We start from the raw sequence: 27,081 nt of genomic DNA, 5'->3' as shown, positions 1-27,081 counted from the left end.
ACACAGACATTAGTATTAACTGAATCTGCAATACATTGAAACTGCCACTGAAAATCAGCATCTCTAATTTGCTATGTCAAAGTGTATTCAGTGTTGTACAGGACGTGGGTGGGTGCCACCCTGGCCATGTGAAGACGTCTCTCTGCCTCTTGGTTTAACACTCTGTTGTCCTTTGTGCTGTGTGTTCTCTCTCCCCACAGCTTTGGCAAGCAGCTGGGGGGCAGGCGAGGCTGTGAATGCATCACTTTAGAGCCGACAGAAATGATCGTGGTGAGTTGAGCCGCCGCTCCGTCCCGCTTGCTCCCTCGCTCTCTCTTTCTCTCTCTCTCTCCCTTTCTCCATAGCTACTGACTCAGTACAGAAAGACAGGAACAAAAACAGTGACTTGTGGCGGTAGGAAGCCACTTTACCCACGTGCGGTCTAGAAATCGTTGGGGGTGGGGGGGTTCTCTGATCCGGACTCATTGAGGAAAAGAAATGAACATCCATGGGCGCGTGGCGTAGCGTTTGGCCGGGGCGAGGAGTCTGGGTCGCCAGGCCAAGGAAATGCACACAGCTCCTAGAGAATTAGATTGTTGTCCTGAATCTCTCCTCTCCAGGAGTTTATCAGCTTCGTCTGAACGAGGCCTTGATAGCCTCGATCTTAGGAAGACAATAATACAACTCGATGCGATGCCCACAAAGTCACCCAATCAGTGCGCAGGCCTAAGTTGACGTGTGTCTGTCTGTCTGCAAGGCAACTACAGCTCGTCATAAGTCTAGCACACCGGTCAAGAGGCCGGGGCAGGTACAGCAATCTACTTGAGCCATCTCCCTGAGCAGCCTGTCCAGCGAGCCTGGCGCACCGCTGCATCTGAAGCAGAGGCAAGGAGGGAGGGAGGAAGCAGGAAATGAGCTCCTCTATTAGATTTGGCCTGCTGGTCTCGGTCCTCTGTCCATCTGCTGGTTATCATCCACTAGAGGAGGGGCATGGGGGAAATGAAAGTCTTCACCGTGTGCAGATGGACTGGCTGATTACCTGTGCCGGGGGGGGGGCATAACGTAAGCTGCTTGTTTGTTGTTCCTATACGCCCATTTCCTCACCCTATCGTCCGTAGGACTGCGAATAACCACAGCCAGTGTTGTGGGTGCTGTTGGATCAGTCCACACGGGCAGCAGAGAGAGAGAGAGAGGGAGAGAGAATGAAATGAGACAGGGAATGTTGGGAACGACCCTTCATTGATGGCGTCGTAGCAAAGTCATTGGAGAATAATCACTTGAGTTCTAAACTGACAAAGGTGTCAATCATGTACCTTTACATGACTGACTATTTTAATGGACATGCGTTTTGCATCATTCCCACACCCAATTGTGGCCTCAGTGCATTCCTGAACAGCCTCGCCGTGCCTAATGCTTAGCCACTGCATGTGTGTTCAAATGAAGCCATGTTGCATGACTGAAAAGGACATTCGTTCCCATTAATATTCCAGGGCAGGTAATGGAGGGAACCTGAGCCAATACAGACAGTCACGCAGACACACACACAAACACATACACTCACTCACTCACTCACTCACTCACTCACTCACTCACTCACTCACTCACTCACTCACTCACTCACTCACTCTGGTTCCCTCTCCTCATTCACGCTGCCGCACCACTCAGTCAAATCACTCACATTCCAACCAATTAGCTGATTGAGTCCTGGGGAATTATCACAGACTAACTGCTCACGTCATTTGCGCAGCCAGGCCAGTGGTTGGACTCGTTGGAGATGTCTGGCATTTTACTCTGCCTGCCTGCCTGCCTGCCTGCCTGCCTGCCTGCCTGCCTGCCTGCCTGCCTGCCTGCCTGCCTGCCTGCCTTGTAGTTCACGCACCGAGACCGGCCCATCCAGGAGATAACTTGTTAATGGGCCAAGCAGGAAATCTCTCTCCACATGGACAGACTCTTGGTGAACAACACTGTTCAGAGTTGAGACGTTCTGTTTACTACTATGTGTGTTATTACAGGTATTTAATGTTAGGTTGAGATGCTCAGTCAGTTAGGCTTTCAGTCTGGTTGGTTTTTCATTACAGCAGCATGTGCTGTTCCATAAACCAAACCCTCCTAGAGTTGTTATTCAGTACATTTCAACCATGACAGAAAATCTTTGCGCCTCGTATCTGTGACAAGCGGGGTCCGTTTCTCTGTTAATCTCTAGTGACAGGCTAAATGGCCAGGCTTTTCCAGCACGGCCTTGACGTGTGGGCTTTCCTCTCCCTTGCTGTCGCACACGCGTGTTAGTGGCTAACGCACGCACACGCACAAGCACACATGACTGGTCTCTGCAGGAAAAAGCCTCGTCTGTCCGTTGCCGAAAAAAAGCATGGCTAAAACTCTGACTTAGTGCTGGACTATCTGTCAAAGTGTGCACCTGTCTCACTAAGGGAGAGGGAGGTAGAACGAGAGCTAGGTCACAAGGTTATACACCCCTCCCCCCCGCTACAGCGCTAGATAGAACTTTGTGGAATGCTGCATATCTACAACGACCAAAAATAAGCATTCTGTCACTGCCAACGTACTAAAATCGGGAGGCCCAATCGATTTTTAGATACGGACGTATACATTTTATGTGATCAATTTGGGTCACGGGGTTCACAGTTTGACAGCCGTGGGCCTCCTGCGCGCGCGACAACATGCACAAGGGAACTCCACATAAACACAACACTGTCGCCGTCTACTTTTCAAAATACAACGGACTTTACCACATCACCCAACACAGCGTGCCTTCTACTGTAGGCCTATTGTCAGAGTCCATTTATCTCCTTTAATGCCTGTCTCTGTAGCCTAAACAAAGCCGAAAAATGCTTGAGTCCCGTGTGCGGCACAACACGCGAAGCTTTACCGCTCGAGAAATGTGCAGTGCATTCAGGAAGTATTCAGACCCCTTGACTTTTTCCACATTTTGTTACATTACAGCCTCATTCTAAAATGGATGAACTTGTTTTTTTCCCCCTAGTCAATCTACACACAATACCCCATAATGACAAATCTAAAGCTCTGTCAGGTTGGATGGGGGAGCGTTGCTGCATAAAACTAAAGATAAATGGTGTATTGCAGTTGATTGGTGATAATGACATGAACATATCTATTCAGCAAGACGTTCATGCAAGCATTATAATATATTTACTACCCAAAAGTAATGCGAAGTCCACTCATAACTTATGACATGAGCAAATATATTTAGACGTCTGGGCCTGACAGCTAACTTCAGGCTAACTAGGCAGAGAATTGCATCATGGGAGACGGAATGCACCCTGGGAATCGGCGTAGGCTGTAAACGAGGGCAATAGAGGCTTTTCAAAATGACAAAAACAAGGAATTGTGCAGTATGACTAAAAACGATAAAACATATGTTTCAGATCTTACAGGAGTGCATAAATACTAACAGCATAATAATTGGTTATTAATGGCAGACTTGTCCTTTTAAGGTTTTGGTTGGGGTTAAGGGGTCAGTTTCAGATTGTGGTTAGTTGTTTTGCAGGTCAGCAGTGTGCGTATAGTCTCTACCGTCTGTCCCGGCCAGCTGATGTGCCGAGGAGAGGGGTCCGGGGGCCACACCCTTGCCATGTCTCTCCCATCTCTTCTCATCCTCTGTGCCCATCATGTGTTTCATTACATCCTGATGGATGACTGGAGCTCACAGAGATAACAGCCCTGCAGTCTGTACACCAAGACACACACACACACATTCTCTGGGTTGGGTTTGTATATTGCAGACTACCCTCCCCTCTCTGACCCTCCTCTGCATCCTCCTCCTCAATCCCACTCTACTCCAGGCTCACCCACTCCTATATGAACTAGAAATGTCATCAAAGTAATTGAGCGTAGGGAAACAGACGGCAATAAAACGTGTTCTTGTGTACGTAATTGTCCACCCGTGATGCGTAAAATACAGTGGGAAAGGTTGGTTTGCGTGAGCAGGGATTTCACGACTCGGAGAAGGAAAGAGAAAGCGAGAGAGGGAGGAGTTGGGGGGGGATGCCCAGCATTGTTCAGACGAGTGCAGATGTTTTCTGTTAACTGAGTTCTTAAAGTTTTTTTTTTCCCGGCTCCCGCTTTTCTTTCCTCCAGCTAGGTCGGCGGTGGCATTTGGCCCTCACTGTGTCCAAACAAGCAGAATTTGATGGGTTTACAAACACACCACAGAGACTGGAAGGTTACATCAGCTCCTCCACTGTCCCGATTAACCCGCTCTCTGGCCTCGTAAAGCCTCCTCTCAAACAACACTGACTTAAAAAAAAAAACGTATGACTATGACCGTCAAAAAAGCGTTGTTGTTCTAGTGAAAATACTCTTTGAAATATGTGACTCTTGAACAGTTGAAGCATTCTTCCTTGAATAATTTTTTCATAGTTTCAATGTTTTCCAATAGTTCCGTTTCACAAATCACCTCACAAATGTAAACCGTTTGCTCAGCTTTGGTTATACACCGAGTGTACAAAACATTAAGAACACCTTCCTAATATTTAGTTGCACCCCCTTGTTCCCCTCAGAACAGCTTCAATTCTTCGGGGCATGGACTCTACAAGATGTTAAAAGTGTTCCACAGGGATGCTGGCCCATGTTGACTCCAATGTTACCCACAGTTGTCAAGTTGGCTGGATGTCCTTTTGGTGGAGGACCATTCTTGATACACACGGGAAACTGTTGAGCATGAAAATCCCAGCAGCGTTGCAGTTCTTGACACAAACCGGTGCGTCTGGCACCGACTACCATACCTCGTTCAAAGGAACTTCAATCTTTTGTCTTGCCCATTCAATCTCTGACTGGCACACATACACAATCCATGTCTCAAGGCTTAAAAATCCTTCTTCAACGGGTCTCCTCCCCTTCATCTACACTGATTGAAGTGGATTTAACAGGTGACATCAATAAGGGATTATAGCTTTCACCTGGATTCACCTGGTCAGTCTGTCATGAAAGAGCAGGTGTTCCTAATGTTTTGTACACTCGGTGTATAACGTGAAAAGGAAATAAATTCCCCAGCAATAACAACAGTGTAGTAGTACAAAGCGCTCAACAATGAATTGTATGGCCGGAATCTTTTTTTTCTTCTTTTTTTTCTGTTCTGCTAGGAGAGGATATTTGTATATTGACGGTTTCCTGCAGGAAACTGTGGCCTCACTGAGTTCTGTTGTACAGCAACAGCAACAGCCTCCTGACTCTAGACAGCAGACCGAGACAGAATGACTAGAGCTATTCTCGTCACAGCCTCGAAGAGAGCTAGAGAGAGCGCCTCATACCGTCCTCGTCTATATTCGCCTCTTCTCTCGCTTGTTTTGTGGATGCCGTCCCCATGACGCTGCGCTTGCACAGGCTCTCTGTGCTGTGGAAGAACTGGATGTTCAACCAGGAGCCTGAACAGGACCTGATCCAGGATCAGATATCAGAACCAGCAGCCAGTCAGAACTGGGATCAGTCAGAACAGGGACAGTCTAGTAGTGGTGGAGGCCCTGCGCTCCCGACCCAGAGCTCTAGCACTGAAGCCCAGCTTGGTCATGTGTTTCAGGTGGACAATGCCAGCGAGGTCGAGGAGAGGGCGTTGCAGAGGGAGGCGTCCCAGAGACGTTCCCGCCGACGCTTTCGCAAAGTCAACCCCCGGGGAGAGCGGGAACTGATCACTGACGGCCAGGAGCCCACGGTAAGGACTAACGCTAATGTATAGCCTACTCACTATCACAGTTGCTGAAGTTAAAGGACGTATACTAGGCTCAGACAGGACGATACCATTGACAACAGTGTGGAAGCCAAGGTGTCGGTGTACTTAGGTCTCTGTGTGGAGTAAGTAGAGTTGACTGCTGTGGTGGAAGGTATAAAGGTTGAACAGACGGCTTAACTAAGTACTGGTTGTTATGTGATCGGTAAAGGTCTAAGAGCAGTTTGTGGTTGAGATGTTGGTCCACAGCTTCCAATGTGTCCAGGATACGTACATAGGAATAATTGCCTGAATTCTACATTTTAATCCACGCTGAACTACCGCGGCTCTATAAAGCCTGTTCTATGTTCTGCAGGGGGCTTGCTTGCTATTCGTGTCAGTATGAAATGGTGTGTGTGTGCTGTGAGGAAAGTACAGTGCCTTCGGAAAGTATTCAGACCCCTTGACCGTTTCCACATTTTTACGCTACAGCCTTATTCTAAAATTTTGTTTTACACAATTTAATCAATCTACACAAAATACCCCATAATGACACAGCAAAACTGTTTTTTGAAATGTGCGTTAATTTATTCCAATTAAACTTATATTTCACATTTACATAAGTATTCAGACCCTTTACTCAGTACTTTGTTGAAGCACCTTTGGCAATGATTACAGCTTCGAGTCTTCTTGGGTATGACGCTACAAGCTTGGCACACCTGTGTTTAGGGAGTTTCTCCCATTCTTCTCTGCAGATCCTCTCAATATCTGTCAGGTTGGATGGGGAACATTGCTGCACAGCTATTTTCAGATGTCTCCAGAGATCTTTGATCGGTTTCAAGTCCGGGCTCTGGCTGGGCCACTGAAGGACTTGGCTGTGTGCTTAGGGTCATTGTCCTGTTGGAAGGTGAACCTTCACCCCAATCTGAGGTCCTGAGCGCTGTGGAGCAGGTTTTCGGCAAGGATCTCCCTGTACTTTGCTCCGTTCATCTTTGCCTCAATCCTGACTGGTCTCCCAGTCCCTGCCGCTGAAAAACATCCCCACAGCATGATGCTGCCACCACCATGCTTCACTGTAGGGATGGTGCCAGGTTTCCTCCAGATGTGGCGCTTGGCATTCAGGCCAAAGAGTTCAATCTTGCTTTCATCAGACCAGAGAATGTTGTTTCTCATGGTCTGAGAGTCATTTAGGTGCCTTTTGGCAAACTCCATGCTGGCTGTCATGTGCCTTTTTACTGATTAGTGGCTTCCGTCTGGCCACTCTACCATAAAGGCCTAACTGGTGGAGTACTGCAGAGATGGGAGAACATTCCAGAAGGACAACCATCTCCACAGAGGAACTCTGGAGCCCTGTCAGAGTGACCACCAGGTTCTTGGTCACCTCTCTGACCAAGGTTCTTCTCTCCCGATAGCTCAGTTTAGTCGGGCGGCCAGCTCTAGGAAAGGTCTTGGTGGTTCAAAACTTCTTCCATTTAAGAATGATGGAGGCCACTGTGTTCTTAGGGATCTTCAACGCTGCAGAAATGTTTTGGTACCCTTCCCCAGATCTGTGCTTAGACACAATCCTTTCTCGCAGCTCTACAGACAATTCCTTCGACCTCATGGCTTGGTTTGTGCTCTGACATGCACTGTCAGCTGTGGGACCTTATACAGACAGGTGTGTGTCTTTCCAAATCATGTCCAATCAATTTAATTTACCACAGGTACATTTGTAGAAGTTGTAGAAACATCTCAAGGATGATCAATGCAAACAGGATGCACCTGAGCTCAATTTCGAGTCTCATACAAATGATCTGAATACTTATGTAAATAAGGTATTTTTTATGTTTATTTTTATAAATTTGCTAAAATTTCTTAAACCCTGTTTTTGCTTTGTCATTATGGGGTATTGTGTGGAGATAGGTTTTAGAATAAGGCTGTAACGTAACAAAATATGGAAAAATTCAAGGGGTGTGAATACTTTACACTGTGTTTGACAAGTAGTGTGTGAACTGTTGGGTGTGTGTGTGTGTGTTGCGTGTGAGTGCAGCATAATAGTGAGTGTGTGTGTGTTTCTGTGTCTCTCTGTGTCTGTTACACCTGTGTGGGTGATACATCTGCATCTGTGTGTGTCAGCTCCCTGGTTTCCCCTCCTGTCAGTCGGGGGAGTTTCCCTCATGCTGCTGATAGTATCGCTGGGCCGTGTTTCAGTTGCTATTCTCAGTAATCACCCCGGCCCATGCTCCATCACGCCCCCTGACAAGGCGGTCGACGTCCCCATCTCCACGCCATCCCGTCCCCTCTCCTGCTGGGATTGTTGAAGCCCAGCCCTTCCCGGGAAGGATGTCCAGCAGAAGTCAATAAAGTCTGGCTTAAACATAGCCTCCCTTCCTCCCACCACCAGCCAACTGATCACAGAGCCAAACTGATCAATGCCTTAACAGTGAAGTCACAAGTTAACTCAAGTTGTGTTTTTGTCCTCTGTTGATCCTCCTGATGTCTTGTCTTTCTCTCTCCGTCCCTCCATCTCTCCCTCTCCATCCCTGATGCTTGCTGTGGTCGTCCTTTAGGATTATGCGTATAACCAGGTACGTCGGAAGCTTGACTTCTTCACTGAGTGTGGCGGTGTCTGTTAAAGGCCCCAATGTAGACGTTTTTATATCCATATCAAGTCATTTCTGGGTAACAATTAAGTACCTTCCTGTCATAGTTTTCTATTAAAATGGGCACAAAAGCTTTATAAAATTTTTTTTTAGCAAAGAACTATTTCTCAATCAAGAATTTTGCTAGAATTGTCTGTGAGTGGGAGGGGAAAAACCCGAAAACTTATGAAAACCTGCTGATTTAGATGATCCATTGTAAGATTGTGTTTTCAACCAGCGACAGGAAATAAGACTGACACAATGTTTCATCAGCTGTTGTATGACACAGGGGGAAAAAACATTCTACGCATGTCTCTCTTACACGCTCACATACACGCCCACATTGACCTAGATACTTGAAACTTTGTGTGTAGGTGTCTTTCCTCATGCTGAACAAATGTGCCTCAAGGACCCGTAAGGTCCGCCAGGATAGATTTTGAGACGACTTTGCTAAAGCGCCAACAAACTGGACCGCCAGGCTATGTTGTGTATACCAGACAAAAGCGGTGTCATTGTGTCTACCCCTTGGCCCTAATTGATGAGTATCCCTATGACGTGCTGTTGACATTGGCTGTCATTGATCCAGAAATATCACCCTCCTCCAGGCTAAGCACCCTGGAGACCTGGGGTGTATTACTACCATGATGCACCATGGGATTTAATATACGGATGCTGACGAATGAACGGAAGGATGACTCCGTTGGCCCACTTTATTAGGACATCAATTGCCTACTTCCTCAATTACACACACACACACACACACACACACACACACACACACACACACACACACACACACACACACACACACACACACAATGCCTTAAAAGGACACATCACCTCACCTGGCCTTCAGAATTATGTACTAAGTGCTTTCCTAGCCAAGACACTATTACATGGATCATTACGTTTCTATGAGACCTGGTCTACCCGGTAACTGACCCATGAATGTCTCAACTTGGCCTGAATAGAATGACTAGGCTACATTCATGTTGGAGAGAGATGATCACTCGTCTGCACGTCTCTGCTTTGTCTTGGTGCGTGACACCCAGCTAGTAGCAGAAGCAGGTCGCTAGGCTAGTCAACGGTCTGCGGTATTTCACTTCCTGTCAGTCTGCAAGACGTCTGCTGCAGGCTGTGCCTCTCTTCCTCTTACCCTTCCTGTCCTCTAACCTCTCCTGCACCAGCACCTCCACCAGTCACGTAGCTAGCGTTAGCATCTACGTGTGTGGAAACATTCATGGATATTGGAACGCAGCCTAGCTTTAGCGTAGCTTCAGCGCTAGTCGCTCAGTTGGTTAGTGACTAATCATCAGGTCTCGGCGGATGTTGTATCTCTGTGTATTTCGGTCTCACGATCATCACAGAGTTTGAGGTGTTCAGCCATTAGAGATGAGTCAGTGCGCTGCTGGCTGGGTTGCGTTACATAGAGGGCTGTCTGTCTGTACCCTGATCCCAGTGCTAATTTACACGTCAGCTCCACATCTCCGCCGGGCTCTGTAGATACTGTAGGTCATGATGACATTGGGATGTGTCTCATGGCGTCGTGCTGCAAATGGCTGCTCGCTCACTTGCTGTCACAGAGACCCTCGTGTCATCTTTTAGAGGCGAGCATGATGTTCTCTGTCTTGTCCCCCTACTCTCCGTGACCTTGTCTGGGATGTGACGTGTTGTGGCACACGTCCACTTCGCTCCATCTCGCCATCTAGCGCTATCCCGTCTCGTCCTATCAAAATGTACATTTAACCCCCGAGCGGCAGGGGTCGTAGTGTGCCCCTCTGTCAGAGCCAAACGGCCCCTGGGGTGAGGGATAGAGCAGGGATGTTGGCCAGTGGTGTGGTGGTGAGAGGAGGAAGGGGGAGAGGGGGTTGGGAGCAGAGGAGACCTCTGGGGGTTTTCACTTCCATGCTCCCCCCCCTTTATTGAGGCCTGAGGCTGCTGGGTGATTTATCATGTCTTTTCCCTCTGGACCCAGCCCCCCTCCACCCAGCCACCACCCCTCAGCCTCCCAGCCCCAGCACACCAGGCAAACACACACAACACCAGCCTGCGCTGATGTACCGTTATACAAACACTACAAGGCTTTTTTACAACACAGTAATTAACTGCTCTGATATTCCATAATAAGAGCACAGCAGCTGTAGCAACAACACTGTAAAACACTGTTATCAGGCCAGCCACTTTGACTACCGGTATATGCAAGTGAAAGCCCTGGAGATAGTGTGTCATGTGAAACCGGCGGGAACAAGCAGACCAGGGCGAGTGGATCTGGGACCTGAGAAGATACCGCAGGCTACGATCCAGGCCAGACCTACATCTAAATGTTAACATCATTCCCTCTGTGCTGCTTGTACCGCTGCTGCCCGCCGCTGCCTCTGGGGCTAATTTTAGTGATTACATCATCGTAGCTAAGATGACAGCCTTGCTGACCCCCCCCCTTTCCTCCCCAGCTCCAGGGGAAGGCTCTTATTTTCATAGTACTTGGAGTGCTATGGAGCCGGACTGTTCTGCTCAAGCCAGGCAGGCACTTTACCATGGGGCTTCTGGGGTCACCAGTCCAAGACATGCCCACTCACACACAGGCAACACGTTCCCTCCTCTCTCCTCTTCCCCTCTCACTGCCCCCTCAGCTTCTCCTCTCCTCCCTCTCCTCCTCGCTTTCTTCCCTCTCCTCCTCGCTTTCTTCCCTCTCCTCCTCGCTCTCTTCCCTCCCCTCTCCTCCTCGCTCTCCTCCCTCCCCTCTCCTCCTCGCTTTCTTCCCTCCCCTCTCCTCCTCGCTCTCCTCACTCCCCTCTCCTCCTCGCTTTCTTCCCTCTCCTCCTCGCTTTCTTCCCTCTCCTCCTCGCTTTCTTCCCTCTCCTCCTCGCTTTCTTCCCTCTCCTCCTCGCTTTCTTCCCTCTCCTCCTCGCTTTCTTCCCTCTCCTCCTCGCTTTCTTCCCTCTCCTCCTCGCTTTCTTCCCTCTCCTCCTCGCTTTCTTCCCTCTCCTCCTCGCTTTCTTCCCTCTCCTCCTCGCTTTCTTCCCTCTCCTCCTCGCTTTCTTCCCTCTCCTCCTCGCTTTCTTCCCTCTCCTCCTCGCTTTCTTCCCTCTCCTCCTCGCTCTCTTCCCTCTCCTCCTCGCTCTCTTCCCTCTCCTCCTCGCTCTCTTCCCTCTCCTCCTCGCTCTCTTCCCTCTCCTCCTCGCTCTCTTCCCTCTCCTCCTCGCTCTCTTCCCTCTCCTCCTCGCTCTCTTCCCTCCCCTCTCCTCTTCGCTCTCTTCCCTCCCCTCTCCTCCTCGCTCTCTTCCCTCCCCTCTCCTCCTCGCTTTCTTCCCTCTCCTCCTCGCTCTCTTTCCTCTCCTCTCCTCGCTCTCTTCCCTCTCCTCTCCTCGCTCTCTTCCCTCTCCTCTCCTCGCTCTCTTCCCTCTCCTCTCCTCGCTCTCTTCCCTCTCCTCTCCTCGCTCTCTTTCCTCTCCTCGCTCTCTTTCCTCTCATCGCTCTCTTTCCTCTCCTCTCCTCGCTCTCTTCCCTCTCCTCCTCGCTCTCTTCCCTCTCCTCCTCGCTCTCTTCCCTCTCCTCCTCGCTCTCTCTTGCCTCTCATCTCCCCATTCTCCCTATAGGGACTGGGTGGGAAGGAAAGATCCTGTTAAAAGGCAGGAATTCCTGTTTTGCAGGAGAGAAGTGGGCTCCAAGCCGGAGAACGGTACCCAGTACAGTACACCATACCACAGCACAGCGGTCTGCTGGAGCACTTTGTGTGGGTAGTGGAGCAGGAAAACATTGTGATGGAGCCTTCATCAACTATTCATATGGCCAAAGGGGCTTGCCTGTTTAAACCGTGGGCATATTGGTGGTCTGGACCAATGTTCCCTCTAAGCTGCGCGTGTGTGCGGCCGCGCACTTCCTCCAGGACTGCCACGCAGAAGAAATGACAGGCCGCGCAGAGACGCAAGACATTGAACTTGGCCGAGTTCGCCCCATTAGTTTGCACTGTATAGATCAATGTTTTCCCTGTGATCGAATCAACGTTCTATCGGACCCTTTTCAATGCAACAAACCAACACACTTCTAACTTTGCCAGACTGAGACGGTGATTTTGTGGTAGGCAGAGACGGTGTACTACAGAGTGGAATTCTATTGGCGGAGGTAGCCCAGAGTGGAATTCTATTGGCGGGGGTAGCCCAGAGTGGAATTCTATTGGCGGGGATAGCCCAGAGTGGAATTCTATTGGCGGGGGTAGCCCAGAGTGGAATTCTATTGGCGGGGGTAGCCCAGAGTGGAATTCTATTGGCGGGGGTAGCCCAGAGTGGAATTCTATTGGCGGGGGTAGCCCATGAGCGGTCTTTCTGTTCAGAGCCGTGCGTGTGCACATTTGTTGACATTCTTTGCTAGTTAGTGAGTTATTAGCCCAATTATAGATAAGTTTAGGTCAGCAGTGGGGAGTTACTGCTTCCTGCAACTTGTAGGCTACATTTCAAGCTGTCTTTGAAAAGCCAGTCAGGTAAAAAAAGTGTATGTATTAATTAAAGGGGCAGTGTTGTACTTTGAGACAGTCTTGAATATGCAAATAAGCCAATATGCAGAGTGTTAGTCTACATTGTCTAATTATCTGTATGGTAATAATAGGAGATTTTATTGTGTAAAGTGGTTTCTTGCGTCATTCAACACAATACAATGCAATTTACAGTTACCTATTTGGCCCATGTTGTTACAGACCAAGTAAAAAATCATGAATTAATGTCAAGCCCTTCATAATGTCAAAACGGGCCTCCCGAGTGGCGCAGTGGTCTAAGGCACTGCAGTGCTTGAGGCATCTCTACAGATCCGGGTTCGATCCCGGGCTGTGTCGCAGCCAGCCTTGACCGGGTGACCCATGGGGCGGCACACAATTGTCCCAGCGTCGTCTGGGCTAGGGGGAGGGTTTGGCCAGCCGGTCCTTATCCCATCGCGCTCTAGTGACTCCTTGTGGCGGGCCGGGCGCTGTACACGCTGACACAGTCGGCAGTTGTACAGTGTTTTCTTCCGACACATTGGTGCGGCTGGCTTCCGGGTTAGACAAGCAGTGTGTCAAGAAGCTTCGGAGGACTCACGGCTCTCGACCTTCGCCTCTCCCGAGTCCGTAAGGGAGTAGCAGCGATTAGACAAGACTGTAACTACCAATTGGATACCACGAAATTGGGGAGAAGAAACATAATAATAATAATAATAATAATAATGAAGATTCATGCAATGTAGACCTGCATTGACCACCACATACAGGCTACTGTAGACTATTTCCAGTCATGGAGCTATTTCCATGTGAAAATGTTCTGGGATTTGCTCTATTGGTTTTGTTGGTAGGTCTACATTATGCAGAAATGACCACAATGGCCTATTGGCTACTGTCTAAAATTGTAAGGGGTACGGCCTCACTGTACACGCGCGCTGGAAGTTGCACAAAATTCTCACAACGATCAAGTTTCCGCTCACAAGACCAAACATTTGCTCAGTACCCCAAATCAATTGAGGGAACGGTGGTCTGGAATCTCAAGCGTGGGATTATTTTGTATCATACGGATTCTATAAAGAGCTGTAGACCAAAAGGCAACATGTTTCATTTTTCTGCTCTTAAAAGGAAAAAAAGAAAGGTGTAACACCAATTATTAGAATAGCAACTTTCTGCGTTCACTGTTGCAGGAGGTATTTGGTAGGGGAAGATTAGTTGGGGAGAACCAATTGTATTCATGATTTTTTGTTGTTGTTTAATGAAATAGGCAGTGGTCCAAAATATATGCAAGTGGCTGGTGAAGAAAGAAAGAAACGTTCTCTGTGTGGAAGTTGTACAGCTTTTCACAGAACTCAGCATTCTGCTTTGCTGGCCATTTTTTTTAACAGGCTGGAGGGGCTTTCGGCAGCTCACACATTCTAATTGTCCGCGCACTACTGATTAACTGTGAATGTAAGCCCGGTGCCCCCCCCCCCCCCCCCCCCCACACACACACCCACACACACACACACACACACACACACACACACACACGTTTGTCTGTGATAGTATACCCAACACAGCTTGATGGTCACACACACACACAGACGGAGGCGGCCTAGCGGGGGTGTGTGTGTGTGTGTTATTGTTCAGTGTTCACTGAGCCTTGCTATGGCTCAGGGATATCGAGGGATCCCGTCTCGCCACTGTCATTCTCCTGAGCACTGCAGGGACAATGAGTCCCATGGGAGAAATCCCAACGCACACACACTGATGCACACACACTCTATACACTCCAATTAGAATCACAATCTTGTTGATCAGAGCAGGGATGGCCATTGTACAGTATACAGTTGAAGTCGGAAGTTTACATCCACTTAGGTTGGAGTCATTAAAACTCGCTTTTTTTAACCACTCCACAAATTTCTTGTTAATCAACTATAGTTTTGGCAAGTCGGTTAGGACATCTACTTTGTGCATGACAAGTAATTTTTCCAACAATTGTTTACAGACAGATTATTTCACTTATAATTCACTGTATCACAATTCCAGTGGGTCAGAAGTTTACATACACTAAGTTGACTGTGCCTTTAAGCAGCCCGGAAAATTCAAGAAAATGATGTCATGGCTTTAGAAGTTTCTGATAGGCTAATTGACATAATTTGAGTCAATTGGAGGTGGACCTGTTGGATGTATTTCAAGGCTTAACTTCAAACTCAGTGCCTCTTTGCTTGACATCATGGGAAAATCAAAAGAAATCCGCTTTAATGGTAGACCTCCACAAATCTGGTTCATCCTTGGGAGCAATTTCCATACGCCTGAAGGTACCACGCTCATCTGTACAAACAATAGTACACAAGTATAAACACCATGGGACCATGCAGCCGTCATTCCGCTCAGGAAGGGACTTGTTCTGTCTCCTAGAGATGAACGTACTTTGGTGTGAAAAGTGCAAATCAATCCCAGAACAACAGCAAAGGCCCTTGTGAGATGCTGGAGGAAACAGGTAAAACAGTAAAACGAGTTCTATATCGACATAACCTGAAAGGCCGCTCAGCAAGGAAGAAGCCACTGCTCCATAACCGCCATACAAAAAGCCAGACTACGGTTTGCAACTGCACATGGGGACAAAGATTGCACTTTTTGGAGAAATGTCCTCTGGTCTGATGAAACAAAAATATAATTAAAAAAAATATATAATTTATAATATAATATAATTTGTCCATCATGACCATTGTTAGGTTTGGAGGAAAATGCGGGAGGCTTGCAAGCTGAAGAAAACCATCCCAACCGTGAAGCACGGGGGTGGCAGCATCATGTTGTGGGGGTGCTTTGCTGCAGTAGGGAATGGTGCACTTCACAAAATAGATGGCATCATGAGGGAGGAAAATTACATGGATTTATTGAAGCAACATCTCAAGACATTAGTCAGGAAGTTAAAGCTTGTTCGCAAATGGGTCTTCCAAATGGATAATGACCCAAACATACTTCCAAAGTTGTGGCAAAATGGCTTAAGGACAACAAAGTCAAGGTATTGGAGTGGCCATCACAAAGCCCTGACCTCAATCCTATAGAACATTTGTGGGCAGAACTGAAAAAGTATGTGCGAGTAAGGAGGCCTACAAACCTGACTCAGTTACACCAGCTATGTCAGGAGGAATGGGCCAAAATTCACCCAACTTAATATGGGAAGCTTGTGGAAGGCTACACGAAACGTTTGACCCAAGTGAAACAATTTAAAAGCAATGCTACCAAATACTAATTGAGTGTATGTAAACTTCTGACCCACTGTGAATGTAATGAAAGAAATAGAAGCTGAAATAAATAATTCCCTCTACTATTATTCTGACATTTCACATTCTTAACATAAAGTGGATATCCTAACTGACCTAGGATTAAATGTCAGGAATTGTAAAAAACGGAGTTTAAATGTATTTGGCAAACTTATATAGCTTCCTTCCTGGTTCTCAATACATACTCTAATGGAGTGTTCACAAGCAGCGCTGTTGTAGCTGGAGACGAGTTGTTTGACTGAAGTCCCCTGATGACTGGCCCGTGGAATGATGCAATCATGTCTCCTTGGTGCTGCCTGCCTGCGTTGGCAGTTTTTAGCTCATGGACATGTTGGTATTGTTCATTATCTTGCTAGGCTTAGGCCTATCTGTTCATATTACTCTCTCTTATATACACACACACACACACACACACACACACACACACACACACACACACACACACACACACACACACACACACACACACACAGGATGTACATCCTGCCCGAACTCTCTCTGCTGCCTTGACTGCCTCAGAATCAGAGCCATTTTCTTTTATTTTTTATCATGAGAAAAGGCTGTGAATTGTTGTTGGTCAGTAGAGCAGTTAGTAGATGCAACTGATGACTGTGTTTGTTTGTGGTGGTGGGTTTGGAAGGATTTGCATGAAAAGGCTCTCCTCAAGGTTCCCCTGTGACTGTTTGAGGAGGAATTCAGTGATTAGCAGAATGCCTCCCTTTGTGTTTTGAGTCGTGGTTGGTACAACCGGGTTTGCTGAGATGTGTTTGTGCCTCATGTAAAAAATATTTAAAAAATAAAAAGGAGGGGAGAGCCCCCACACAATTCTGATCGAGGCTGCAGCTGGCTTTCACCATCACACACGCTCCCGCTCGCTGTCTCCCTCCCTCCCCTCCTTCGTCTACCAACTTCTAATCAATTACATGAAAGGTCATTTTATTCACGCTGAGGGGCTGGGGTCAGGTAGGAGTGGGTGTGGAGGGAGAGATCCCCAAGCAAAACATCTCTCCTCTTTACGGACATCGCTCCCAGAAAGGCTCTATGTGCTGGCCTCCTATTGGCTGCTCTCTAAAAGAATGATGTCATCCTTTAGCAGCACGCGGTAGCGCGCAGAGCGGGGGAAACGGGCTTGAGTTATTCCTCTCTTCAGCACAGTGGTGCAGGGAGAGAAGACTTTCCGACACGGACACATTTACTCGACAGCAGGCTGAAGTAGAGAACCTAATGACTTAGAAAGTTTCACATCCTCCTCCCTCACCACCGGCTGCATTCTGCAGCTCTCCATAAGGGAGTCGTGGCTGTTTATAGGTTTGGGTTTCTTTGTTTCAGCGAAAGGGTTTCGTACTCTTCCTTTTCAGTAGTACACATTTTCTCATATCTCGTTTTGGTACCGCAGTCTCTGGCCCAGGTATAATTCAGTGTGCTTCACAGTACAACTGGGATAATACGCCTGTGCTGCAAAATCAAAGCCATCTACTCGATTTCAAATCCTATTTCACAACCAGGCACATGATTTGGAGCGTTTGTGAAAGGCAATGCATTAGCATATTTCCCTAGCAGACGCGTGCTGCCGCCCTCTGTTCTGTGTTCATATAACGTGCTGTGATTTATGCTTTTTTCCCCTCTCTCTTTAGTTATTTCGCCATTTATTTAAAGGAGTGGAGGTGGCTGAATGCACAAGGCTTTATGTTGCTGCCTGATCAATAAAGATGCTCCTCTTCTAGTCTCCCTCTCTCGGTTCTCTACCTCTCTCCACTCCCGCTAGACAGCCAATCGGTCTAATGCAGTTTCCCCCTGGCACTCGCTCTCTCCTCCTCTTCCTCCCTCCATCTATCCCTCATCTATCCCTCCTCCCATCCCTCTCCCTGCCCAGGTGATGTCATTCTTTTTCAGCCCGGGCTCCCCTCCCCCCTCCCTCCCTCCGCCTATTAGCCGTTGGCTCTTTGCGGTGAACCGTCAAATCGATGGGAGGTTCTCCGGGGGGGGGGGGGGGGACAGTGCGCTAGCCTGGGTCTGTGCACTCTGAGCTGGGGAACGGGAGCAGGCAGTCTGGCCCCTCTGGAGACGGACGGGCATGCACGCGCGCGCACACACGTGCTGCCGGAGAGCTACAGACAGAGAGAGCTGGAGAGGGAGGAAGAGAGCTGCAGTGAGCCAGGCGGTGTGAGGAGGGAAATAGACACAGATGAGTGCATGCTGACTGACTGGAAGTCCTGCTCGTGGTCTCTCTCTCTGGGACTATTGACGGCACCGCTGGCTCTGCCCTGGAGAATAGGCCGTCTGTCAGCCATAGTTACAAACAGGTTGAAAAGATGGAAAGAAAACTACCAGGGACTTTAAATGACTTTTCCTCAACCCTTTGACTTCTCTCTAAGGATCCTCCTGTCTACAGTTTTACAGCACGTCTGAACTTGAGCAAGTTTGCAGGATCGCTGATCGTTGAGGCTGTGGCCATGCAACCTGCTATGTCTTTGGGATTTAATGCATTTAGCACTCTGGAGATGTCGAATGGATAATTGTTTCTGAGTCCAGCTTTTTAAATACATTTCTTAATTTGAATGTGGAGGGTCACTAGTGATCCTCTAAATGCCTCTCTCGCCATTGGCATTGGCTTCCCTCTTGATTGACGTGTGACAGTCACTGCCAGAACCTGAATGAACAATAGCAAACTGACAACTAACGCCCGAGGACATTTGGACAACGTTGAGGATTTGATCTCTTTCAGGGGCGATTTCCTCGCGCCCCCTTCGGGAAGAAGCCTCCAGTCTTATCGGCGTCTGCTTTCTTTTCCTCCTCTTCCTTTTCCCCCCTGTCTTTTGGTGTCGAAAGGGGAAACTTTGCCTCCCTGCTCTCGCTCCGAACATGGCTTTCCTTGTCCGTTGCTATGCCAACTGCTTGCAGCCGTGGTCCTCCAAAGTAAGCGATGTCGTAATCCCTTCTGTGGCCAGCGCACTCTGCTGGGTTAGGATGCTGTGTGTGCGTGTGATGCTCTGCGTTTAGGTGTGAACTGTACAGCCGCTGCTTTTATCATTTATTCATGCATGCTTTGCTGTAAATTCAAATGCATTATTTAGATTATGGGCGTGTATTTATTAATTGGACATTCAGGTTTCACAATGCATTCTGCACATTTTTTTTTTTAACCGAGTGACAGGTTTGTGTGGTTGAGCCCTTGTCCTATTTTGAATGGTGTGACCGATGAAATGAGTCTTTACACTATGCATGATGAGGTTGAATTTGGAATGCACAGCATGAAAGGTAAATGCGAGTGAGTGTCTATGGCTCTGTCACTATGCTGGTTGGGCTGTTCTGGGCTGGTTGATTCTCCTCTTACTTGACCGTCTGATTGACAACATTTTGCCCACCTGAGCTGCAGGACCGGGGGCTGTCTGTCTCTCTCTCCTGTGCTAAGGTGTCCATCCATCCTGCCTGACTCGGCCCCTAATCACAGGTTACTCAGGCGTCCTGACAGACGACTGCCAGTAAAATCACAGTGTCGCCAAGGGACCAGACATCTTGGTGTTGAGAGCTTCCAAGATGCTTGTCTTAGTTCTCATAACAGTCTTAATGAGGGAGGGGTGTGAAGATGGTTGACTCGTTAATGCCAATCTCTTGTCTCTCCAGGTCTACGTTCCAAGTTACTCCATTTTCCTTGGAACTCCTTTTGACCAAGTTAATGGGTTCTCGACATTTTATGTTGAATGGATTTGTGATCTACACATCAGCTTTTTAGGCTCTGTTGTTCTTCAGAATTAGCGTAAGGTTGACTAAATGTTTGCATTGATTGAAGTGAATAAATGGCTCTATAGCCTAAACCACAAGCTAATGCTCAGAAATCAATGTCTATGATTTATGGAAAGGGTAGATCATGTTAGGCCTTTGCCCTTAAATTTTGGTCTAACCACCACAAGTTCTGAGCGCGGTGTTGTCAAAAACATTTTTACCTTAGGCGCACACCATTTGTGTGTGTGTCTTGGAAGGGGTTGGGAAAATGCAGAAGACAAATTTCCAACTCGTGTGGCCTAATAAAGTATCCTATCCACTGCTTTTTTGATCAAATGACTTTGAATGGCTGAATTTTACTGCTAACTAAGACACATCTATGATAGGAGATAAGAGATCACACATCCCATCTTCGCGCACAAGACCTCTTCATCCACAGTGGAGTCTTGTGTCGTCCGTCATCCGTCTGTTTAGAGATGAGAAGAGAAGCAGCCTGTTTGAAGACGTGGCTAATGAGAGTCGACGTGTGCCGCCCGTCGTTGATGAGACGAGAGGACCTGAGGAGAAAGGTTAATGAAGTTCCCCTTTTAAGCCCATCAGCTCGAGCACCAGACTAAACTGAAGCTACAGTATGGACCGAAATAGCAACAAGGTCATGATCATTTGTGTTGTGCCCGAGCTGAGGAGGAATCTGATGAATTCACGAGTTTCTGACGCTCACTTACGGTTGGCCGTCCGGGGGTATTGACTCCCATCTCTTTCGATCTACTGTTCTGTGGTTGGGAAATGGTTGTGTTATGCCATTCCATTTTTCCTCTGAACAAGATGGTCACTGCCAGCATTCATCTACCGGAGTCCTTCTCATCTGTGGCAGTGCTGGACAAACTCTTTTCACTTATTAGACTACTATGTGAATGCTATTGCGAATCAATTAGCTACTTCCAAACGGGAGCATTGGTATTCAATATTGACATAGCAGATCATGCCTTAATGAATACTCAAACACATTGGAATAAGATTAACAAGTGAGCGACGCAATTAGAAAGTGACACTGATTCACTATGGATGGCTTCAGATGACAGAAGCCAATATCCGGCCCACTGTTTTCCCTGGCCTGAACCCCGTGAAGCCTGTCTCCATCCCCCTGTGTCACTGTAAACGTCCTGGTCTGACTGCCCGAGGCTCTAGTTTGTTTTGATGGGTTCCCGAGGGACCAGAGTCAATGGTCTCCAATCGTACAATTCAGGCCAGGGCCACAGTAATGGGCACTGCTGCTGCTGTGGGGTGCTGCTCCCCTGCATCTTTAAGCCTCCTCCTGTTTACTATTGGCCATCTCCGTCTGGACATCTCCCGTGACTTGTGCTGCGTCCCAAAATGGCAGCCTGTCCCCTATGGGCCCTGATCGGACGTGGTGCACTGTATAGGGAATAGGGTGCCATTTGGGGCGCAGCCTTGGGTCGAGGGTTATTAATGGAGCCTGGAGCGCGTTAGCTTTTAGCGTCCATCCATTGTCCCCTGTTGACGGCTCTGCTCTGGGATCAGGACAGCTGTCAGCGGGTTGATAAGGCTTGTTGCCTTGTTCTGTTCTGCTGCGTTGAGGTGTTTACTATCTACTTGGCCACTGAATGCCTTTCCTTCCCTCAGGGGAGAGTGTTTCCCTGCTCAAGTGCAGAGTGCTTAGTCTTGCTACCTCCACAATCAATGGGCTTGCAGAACTTTGGATTGATGCCCCTTTGAATAGTAATGGAAGCGGAGGGGAGAAATATCTGCAGTGAAATGGATCCAGGGCAGTCAGGCAGGGAGGGTGCCCAATCGACAGGCTCTCTTGGTGGGGTAACTGTCTCTCAGCCCGACCTGGTCTCAGTGCATTTCGTATTATTCTGTACGTAAATCCAAGGTACTCCGTTTAAATCAAATACAATTATATTGGTCACATACACATGTTTAGCAGATGTTATTGCAGGTGTAGTGAAATGCATGTGCTTCTAGCTCCAACAGTGCAGTAATATCTAACAAGTAATATCTAACCATTTCACAACAATACACACATCTAAAGTAAAGGAATGGAATTAAGAATATATAAATATTTGTACTAGCAATGTTGGAGCGGCATAGACTCAGATACAGTATTTACTTATGAGATGAGTAATGCAAAATATGTAAACATTAAAGTGACCAATGTTCCCATATTAAAGTGATAACAAGTCTATATGTATATAGGGCTGCAGCCTCTAAGGTACTACTGATGGCTGTTTAACAGTCTGATGGCCTGGAGATAGAAGCTGTTTTTCAGTCTCTCGGTCCCAGCTTTGATGCACCTCTACTGACCTCGCCTTCTGGGTGATAGCAGGGTGAACAGGCAGTGGCTCGGGTGGTTGTTGTCCTTGATTATCGTTTTGGCCTTCCTGTGACATCGGGTGCTACAGGTGTCCTAGCATGACATGTTACGTTTCGTTTGGTATGTAGATGTCCATCACCCCTTTTTGTATGGTATGTTAAGAATTACAATTCATATTATACGTTCTGAATTTGCGGAAATGTATGATATTTTACGAATTCTAGCTGGGTTAGCTAGCAGGCTAAAGTTAGCTAGGGTTAAGTTTAGGAGTTAGGTTAAATGGTTAAGGTTAGGAGAAGGGTTAGCTAACATGCTAAGTGGTTGGAAAGGAGCTAAAAAGTAGTAAACCGTTTCAAAGTTGCTAAAACGTTAGTTGTCCGTCCGGGTTGAGATTCGAACTTGCAACCTTTTGGGACGCTAGAAGTTCCCGTTTTACGCCCCACTCATCCACCCTCCGACCCACCATCCTGCTTTCGTTTTTTTTGCCTTAAGTAACCGTCTATCTTAGGTAACCATACCAAATGTAACACATACTAATTTGAGTGTTCCCGGATTTACATTTACTAGGTTACGTCTAGTCTATGAGACCGGGCTCTGGCTCTCACTGGATGTGGACCTTCTCATCCAATCATATTCTATTATTATCAGGACGGATGAAGTCCGATGTGAAGCATTAGATCATATCCAAGGTTTAATATAAGATTATTCTAGGTAGTTTTAGATGAGGGGGAAAGTATTGGAAATCAAAATGTGAAAAATCTATATACATCTTTGCCGCTGTGATGTATTGGCCTTGGAAGATTGTTAAATACTTATTTGGTACAATTAATCATTTTCAATAACATGGCAGTTCATTGTGAAGCTGCAATGTGCAAAAGATAGGCCTAATTCACAAACACTTGATTACTGTACATCGATTGACCCTTATAGTTAGTTGTGTCTAGAGGAATACGCATTGAACTTGTACTTGCTGTACTTGCTGCCGTACCCCGTTCAAAACGTACCCCGTTTTTGTCTTGCCAATTCACCCTCTGAATGGCACACTTACACACTCCATTTCTCAATTGTCTCGAGGCTTAAAAAAATATTATTTCTCCTCCCGTTCATCCACACTGATTGAAGTGGTTTTGACAGGTGACATCAATAAGGGATCATAGCTTTCAACCTGGATTCTCCTGGTCAGTCTGTGTCATGGAAAGGTGTTCCTAATGTTTTGTACACTGTGTACATTTTCTCTCACAACCCAGACAGACGTACGCCTTTCCATAAAGAACTCAAAGTAAAGGGCCTTTTCAGTCTCACAACACACACAGCAGAGAGACATAGGGAGTGTCAAAAATAACACCCTATTCCCTATAGTGGACTACTTTTGTAGCCTCGCAAAGCCACCTGATCCGGCGAGCTTACATGAATGTTGCTGATCTCTGCGGAGCAACATTCAGTGTAAGCTCGCGGGATCAGGCAGCTTTGCGTGGCTACTAAATTTGACCACAGTGCAAAGGGAACACATCCATAGAAAGTTGTTGTGAATGGTAATATACGAGGGATGGGCCGGAGGCCTAATGCACGGTCCCAATTACGGCGAAACCCTGCCTTTTTATTTCTTCAATTACATTTCTGAACAGTCAAATGTTAAACCTAACCTTAACACTCACCGCTAACCTAATGCCTAATTTGAATCTTAAATTAAGACCGAATAGCAAATATTTGTTTTCATGAATATTTTATGATCATTTTAGAGTTTTTTGGCCGTGGAACTATTGAAAAGCCTAATGCATGGCGTATCGATCCTTATCGCCTTCCTGTCCAGATGACACCCTAGACCTCCCTGGACACGGAAAGCTGTCTACCAGCCCAGACCATAGCTTCTCTCCGTCTGCTGTTGTCAGTAGAATATTAACATGTTTCAAGTAACAACAACAACAAAAACTATCCTGAATTGTCCATTTTTATTATTTTGATGTATTGTAATACATTGTATTGTTTGAATTATGCATCTCGTCCAGCCATCCATTCTTGCACGCCATTAATTAGATGACGAGGCATTTGGCTACATTAAATGACAAGTTAACCTGTTTTGAACCAAGTCGCTCTCTTTTTTTTTGTTGTAAATAGCATGTTATACTATGATACGAGAAAGTAGAAACCGCGCATGCTCGGACATGGAAATGAATCTCTCGAGTCCAATAAAAGTGACTATAATGTAGCAGATAACGTTGACACAATTTCACGTGTGCGAAAGATTGCATATGGGTGTTTTTGGAGCCTTTGTTCATGTGTATCTGTGGTCCCCATACTGGGGCGGCAGGGTAGCCTAGTGGTTAGAGCGTTGGACTAGTTACTGAAAGGTTGCAAGTAAAATCACACAAAAAACTATCTGGACACGTCTATGACATTCCCCCCAAAGCGTCGTAGTTGTGCTGTTGCAGAAACCGTGTGCCTGTTTTGACTTTGTAAGCTACTCTCGCCTTGCATAATCTTGTGAGAACCATGCATGAGCGCATCCTCCATACCCTTACGATGCCATTACGACGCGTACGTTTCTGATAATACACTACTCTGCAATATTAAAGCGATATATAATTTGAAAGCATTATACTTACACCTCTGCTTTTGTGTATTTTTTTTTTTTGTACAAGTGGAAGAGATTTGGTATCATGATGAAAAACACTGTCTAGCTCTCTGGCCTGTGTAATTGCTATCCAATAAATGTGATGATGAGCGTTGTTGAGTAATCTGATCTAGGCCCTGTGTCCCAAAAGGCTTCCTATTCCCTATAGGAATACTTTTGACCCGACTCATATGGGCACTGGTCAAAAGTAGTCCCCTAAATTGGTGAATAGGGTGCCATTTTGGATGCATCCCTGGCCCCCCTCTTCATTGGTATGTCCACTGTGCTGCTAGTGGTACCATTATAGGACCAAATGGCCTCAGACTACTAGTGGAGCCTCAAAGACATGCTAACTGCAGATGATCCCATTACTTAGCCGTCCCCCTGACACACACACACACACACACACAGAGCCCCCTCCACAGTCCCACAGCCCTGTCAACCATGTGCCCCCTCCCCACCAGACCCAGGCGCTGATGATATTTCAGCCAGGGTAGCTTCACCCATTCCAGCTGTTTCCATTATCTTAGTGCTATTGATTTTTTCCCGCCACTGGGTCGGCCTATACATAGCAGGCCCTTCTCTCTCTCTCTGGATCATTTTCAAGGGCATTTATAAATACAAAAATGCGAGCGCTGTGTGCCTGTCCTTCCAGGCAGATTGAGTTTAGGCCTGTCTTTGTCTGCTTGCTCCTACAGGGGTTCACATACAGTACTAATTGACTGTGATCCTTGGGCCTGTATGAGCCTGTATACCCAACCGCCGGTTACAGCCCGGTGTCACTTTGACCAATAACACCCAGTTAAACCAGTTAAACACAAGCCTTTCGCTACACTCGCATTAACATCTGCTAACCATGTGTATGTGACAATTAAAATTTGGTTTGATTTGGAAGTATAGTAGGATTTCTTCCCTCTGAGGAAGGATGTTTGTGAAGTGTGTTTGTGTGGACTGTATTGCTATCCACACGATCCACACTGTTAGTTGGGACTCCACACTAAGCTGTCAGACAGGACTCCCTCCGCTGCGGTGTTTTCCACCATCTGGAGGGCTGAGAGGACTGTACCAACTGTGGAGAACAGGGTCCAGTTCCAGCAACAACACGAGAACAGAAGGGTGTGGCTGGTCCCCCTTGTTTTAGTCCGGTGGTCCCTCCCTGGGCCTGTTGTTATTGTGGTTGTGCCTGGCAGGGGGTGGAGGATGGTACGAGGGCAGGAAGCATCTGGGAGGAGAGGGGGTTAGGAGGGGGCTCTGGAGTGACCTCTCGCTGGGTTTGGCTGGGCGGCCGAACGGACTGGGCTGTGTTAAAATACCGTGTTTAGCCTCCTGTGTCCTTCATACGGGTAGCACTGGCCATGGCCTTCTTTCCTGAGAGGCCCAGACTCCCACCTTCCTGTTTCTCTCTTTCTCACACACACACACACACACACACACACACACACACACACACACACACACACCACACACACACACACACACCACACACACACACACCACACCACACCACATGGAGGCGGTCTGGGGCCCGTGCTCTATTGCTCTGGTTCTCTCTCTCAATTTCAATCTCAGGACTTTATTACCATGGGAAACATATGTTTACATTGCCAAATGAAGAGAAATGGATAATAAACTAAAGTGAAATCAAAAATGTACCGGAAACATTACTCTCTCAACAGGAAGAGAGACATTTCAAATGTCATATTACGGCTAAGTACAGTGTTTTGGCGATGTACAAATAGTTAAAGTACAAAAGGGAAAATAAATAAACATAAATATGGGTTGTATTTACAATGGTGTTTGTTCTTCACTGGTCGCCCTTTTTTGTGGCAACAGGTCACACATCTTGCCCCTCTCTCTCTCTCTCTCTCTCTCTCTCTCTCTCTCTCTCTCTCGCTCTCTCGCTCTCTCGCTCTCTCGCTCTCGCCTTCTCTCTCTCTCTCTCTCGCTCTCTCTCTTGCTCTCGCCTTCTCTCTCTCTCTCTCTCGCTCTCTCGCTCTCTCGCCTTCTCTCTCTCGCTCTCTCGCTCTCTCGCCTTCTCTCTCTCGCTCTCTCGCTCTCTCGCCTTCTCTCTCTCGCTCTCGCCTTCTCTCTCTCGCTCTCGCCTTCTCTCTCTCGCTCTCGCCTTCTCTCTCTCGCTCTCGCCTTCTCTCTCTCGCTCTCGCCTTCTCTCTCTCGCTCTCGCCTTCTCTCTCTCGCTCTCGCCTTCTCTCTCTCGCTCTCGCCTTCTCTCTCTCGCTCTCGCCTTCTCTCTCTCGCTCTCGCCTTCTCTCTCTCGCTCTCGCCTTCTCTCTCTCTCTCCTCTTCTCTCTCGCTCTCTCTCTCCTCTCGCTCTCTCCTCTTCTCTCTCTCTCTCCTCTTCTCTCTCTCTCTCCTCTTCTCTCTCTCTCTCCTCTCC

The 27,081-nt window shown here is 47.4% G+C and overlaps 1 protein-coding gene across 6 annotated transcripts in view; it reads left to right on the top strand.

The window, feature by feature from the left end:
- Positions 1-27,081, top strand: part of LOC109892955 (rap guanine nucleotide exchange factor 6) — a 135,912-nt gene that overhangs the window by 47,176 nt on the left and 61,655 nt on the right. For 4 of the 6 annotated variants that reach the window (XM_031826911.1, XM_031826908.1, XM_020485882.2 and 1 more), the window contains exons 5-7: positions 201-270; positions 5,534-5,665; positions 8,209-8,226. In XM_031826911.1, the coding sequence (XP_031682771.1) occupies positions 201-270; positions 5,534-5,665; positions 8,209-8,226 (220 nt within the window). Of the gene's footprint in view, positions 1-200; positions 271-5,533; positions 5,666-8,208; positions 8,227-18,058; positions 18,931-27,081 lie in introns of those variants that run through there. The other 2 variants (XM_031826909.1, XM_031826912.1) reach the window with 2 other exon arrangements.

This window comes from Oncorhynchus kisutch, linkage group LG6 (genome assembly GCF_002021735.2).
Source record: "Oncorhynchus kisutch isolate 150728-3 linkage group LG6, Okis_V2, whole genome shotgun sequence".
Taxonomy (NCBI): domain Eukaryota; kingdom Metazoa; phylum Chordata; class Actinopteri; order Salmoniformes; family Salmonidae; genus Oncorhynchus; species Oncorhynchus kisutch.
The sequence above is the reverse complement of the archived record's forward strand: the minus strand, read 5'-3'. Positions and strand labels throughout refer to the sequence as shown.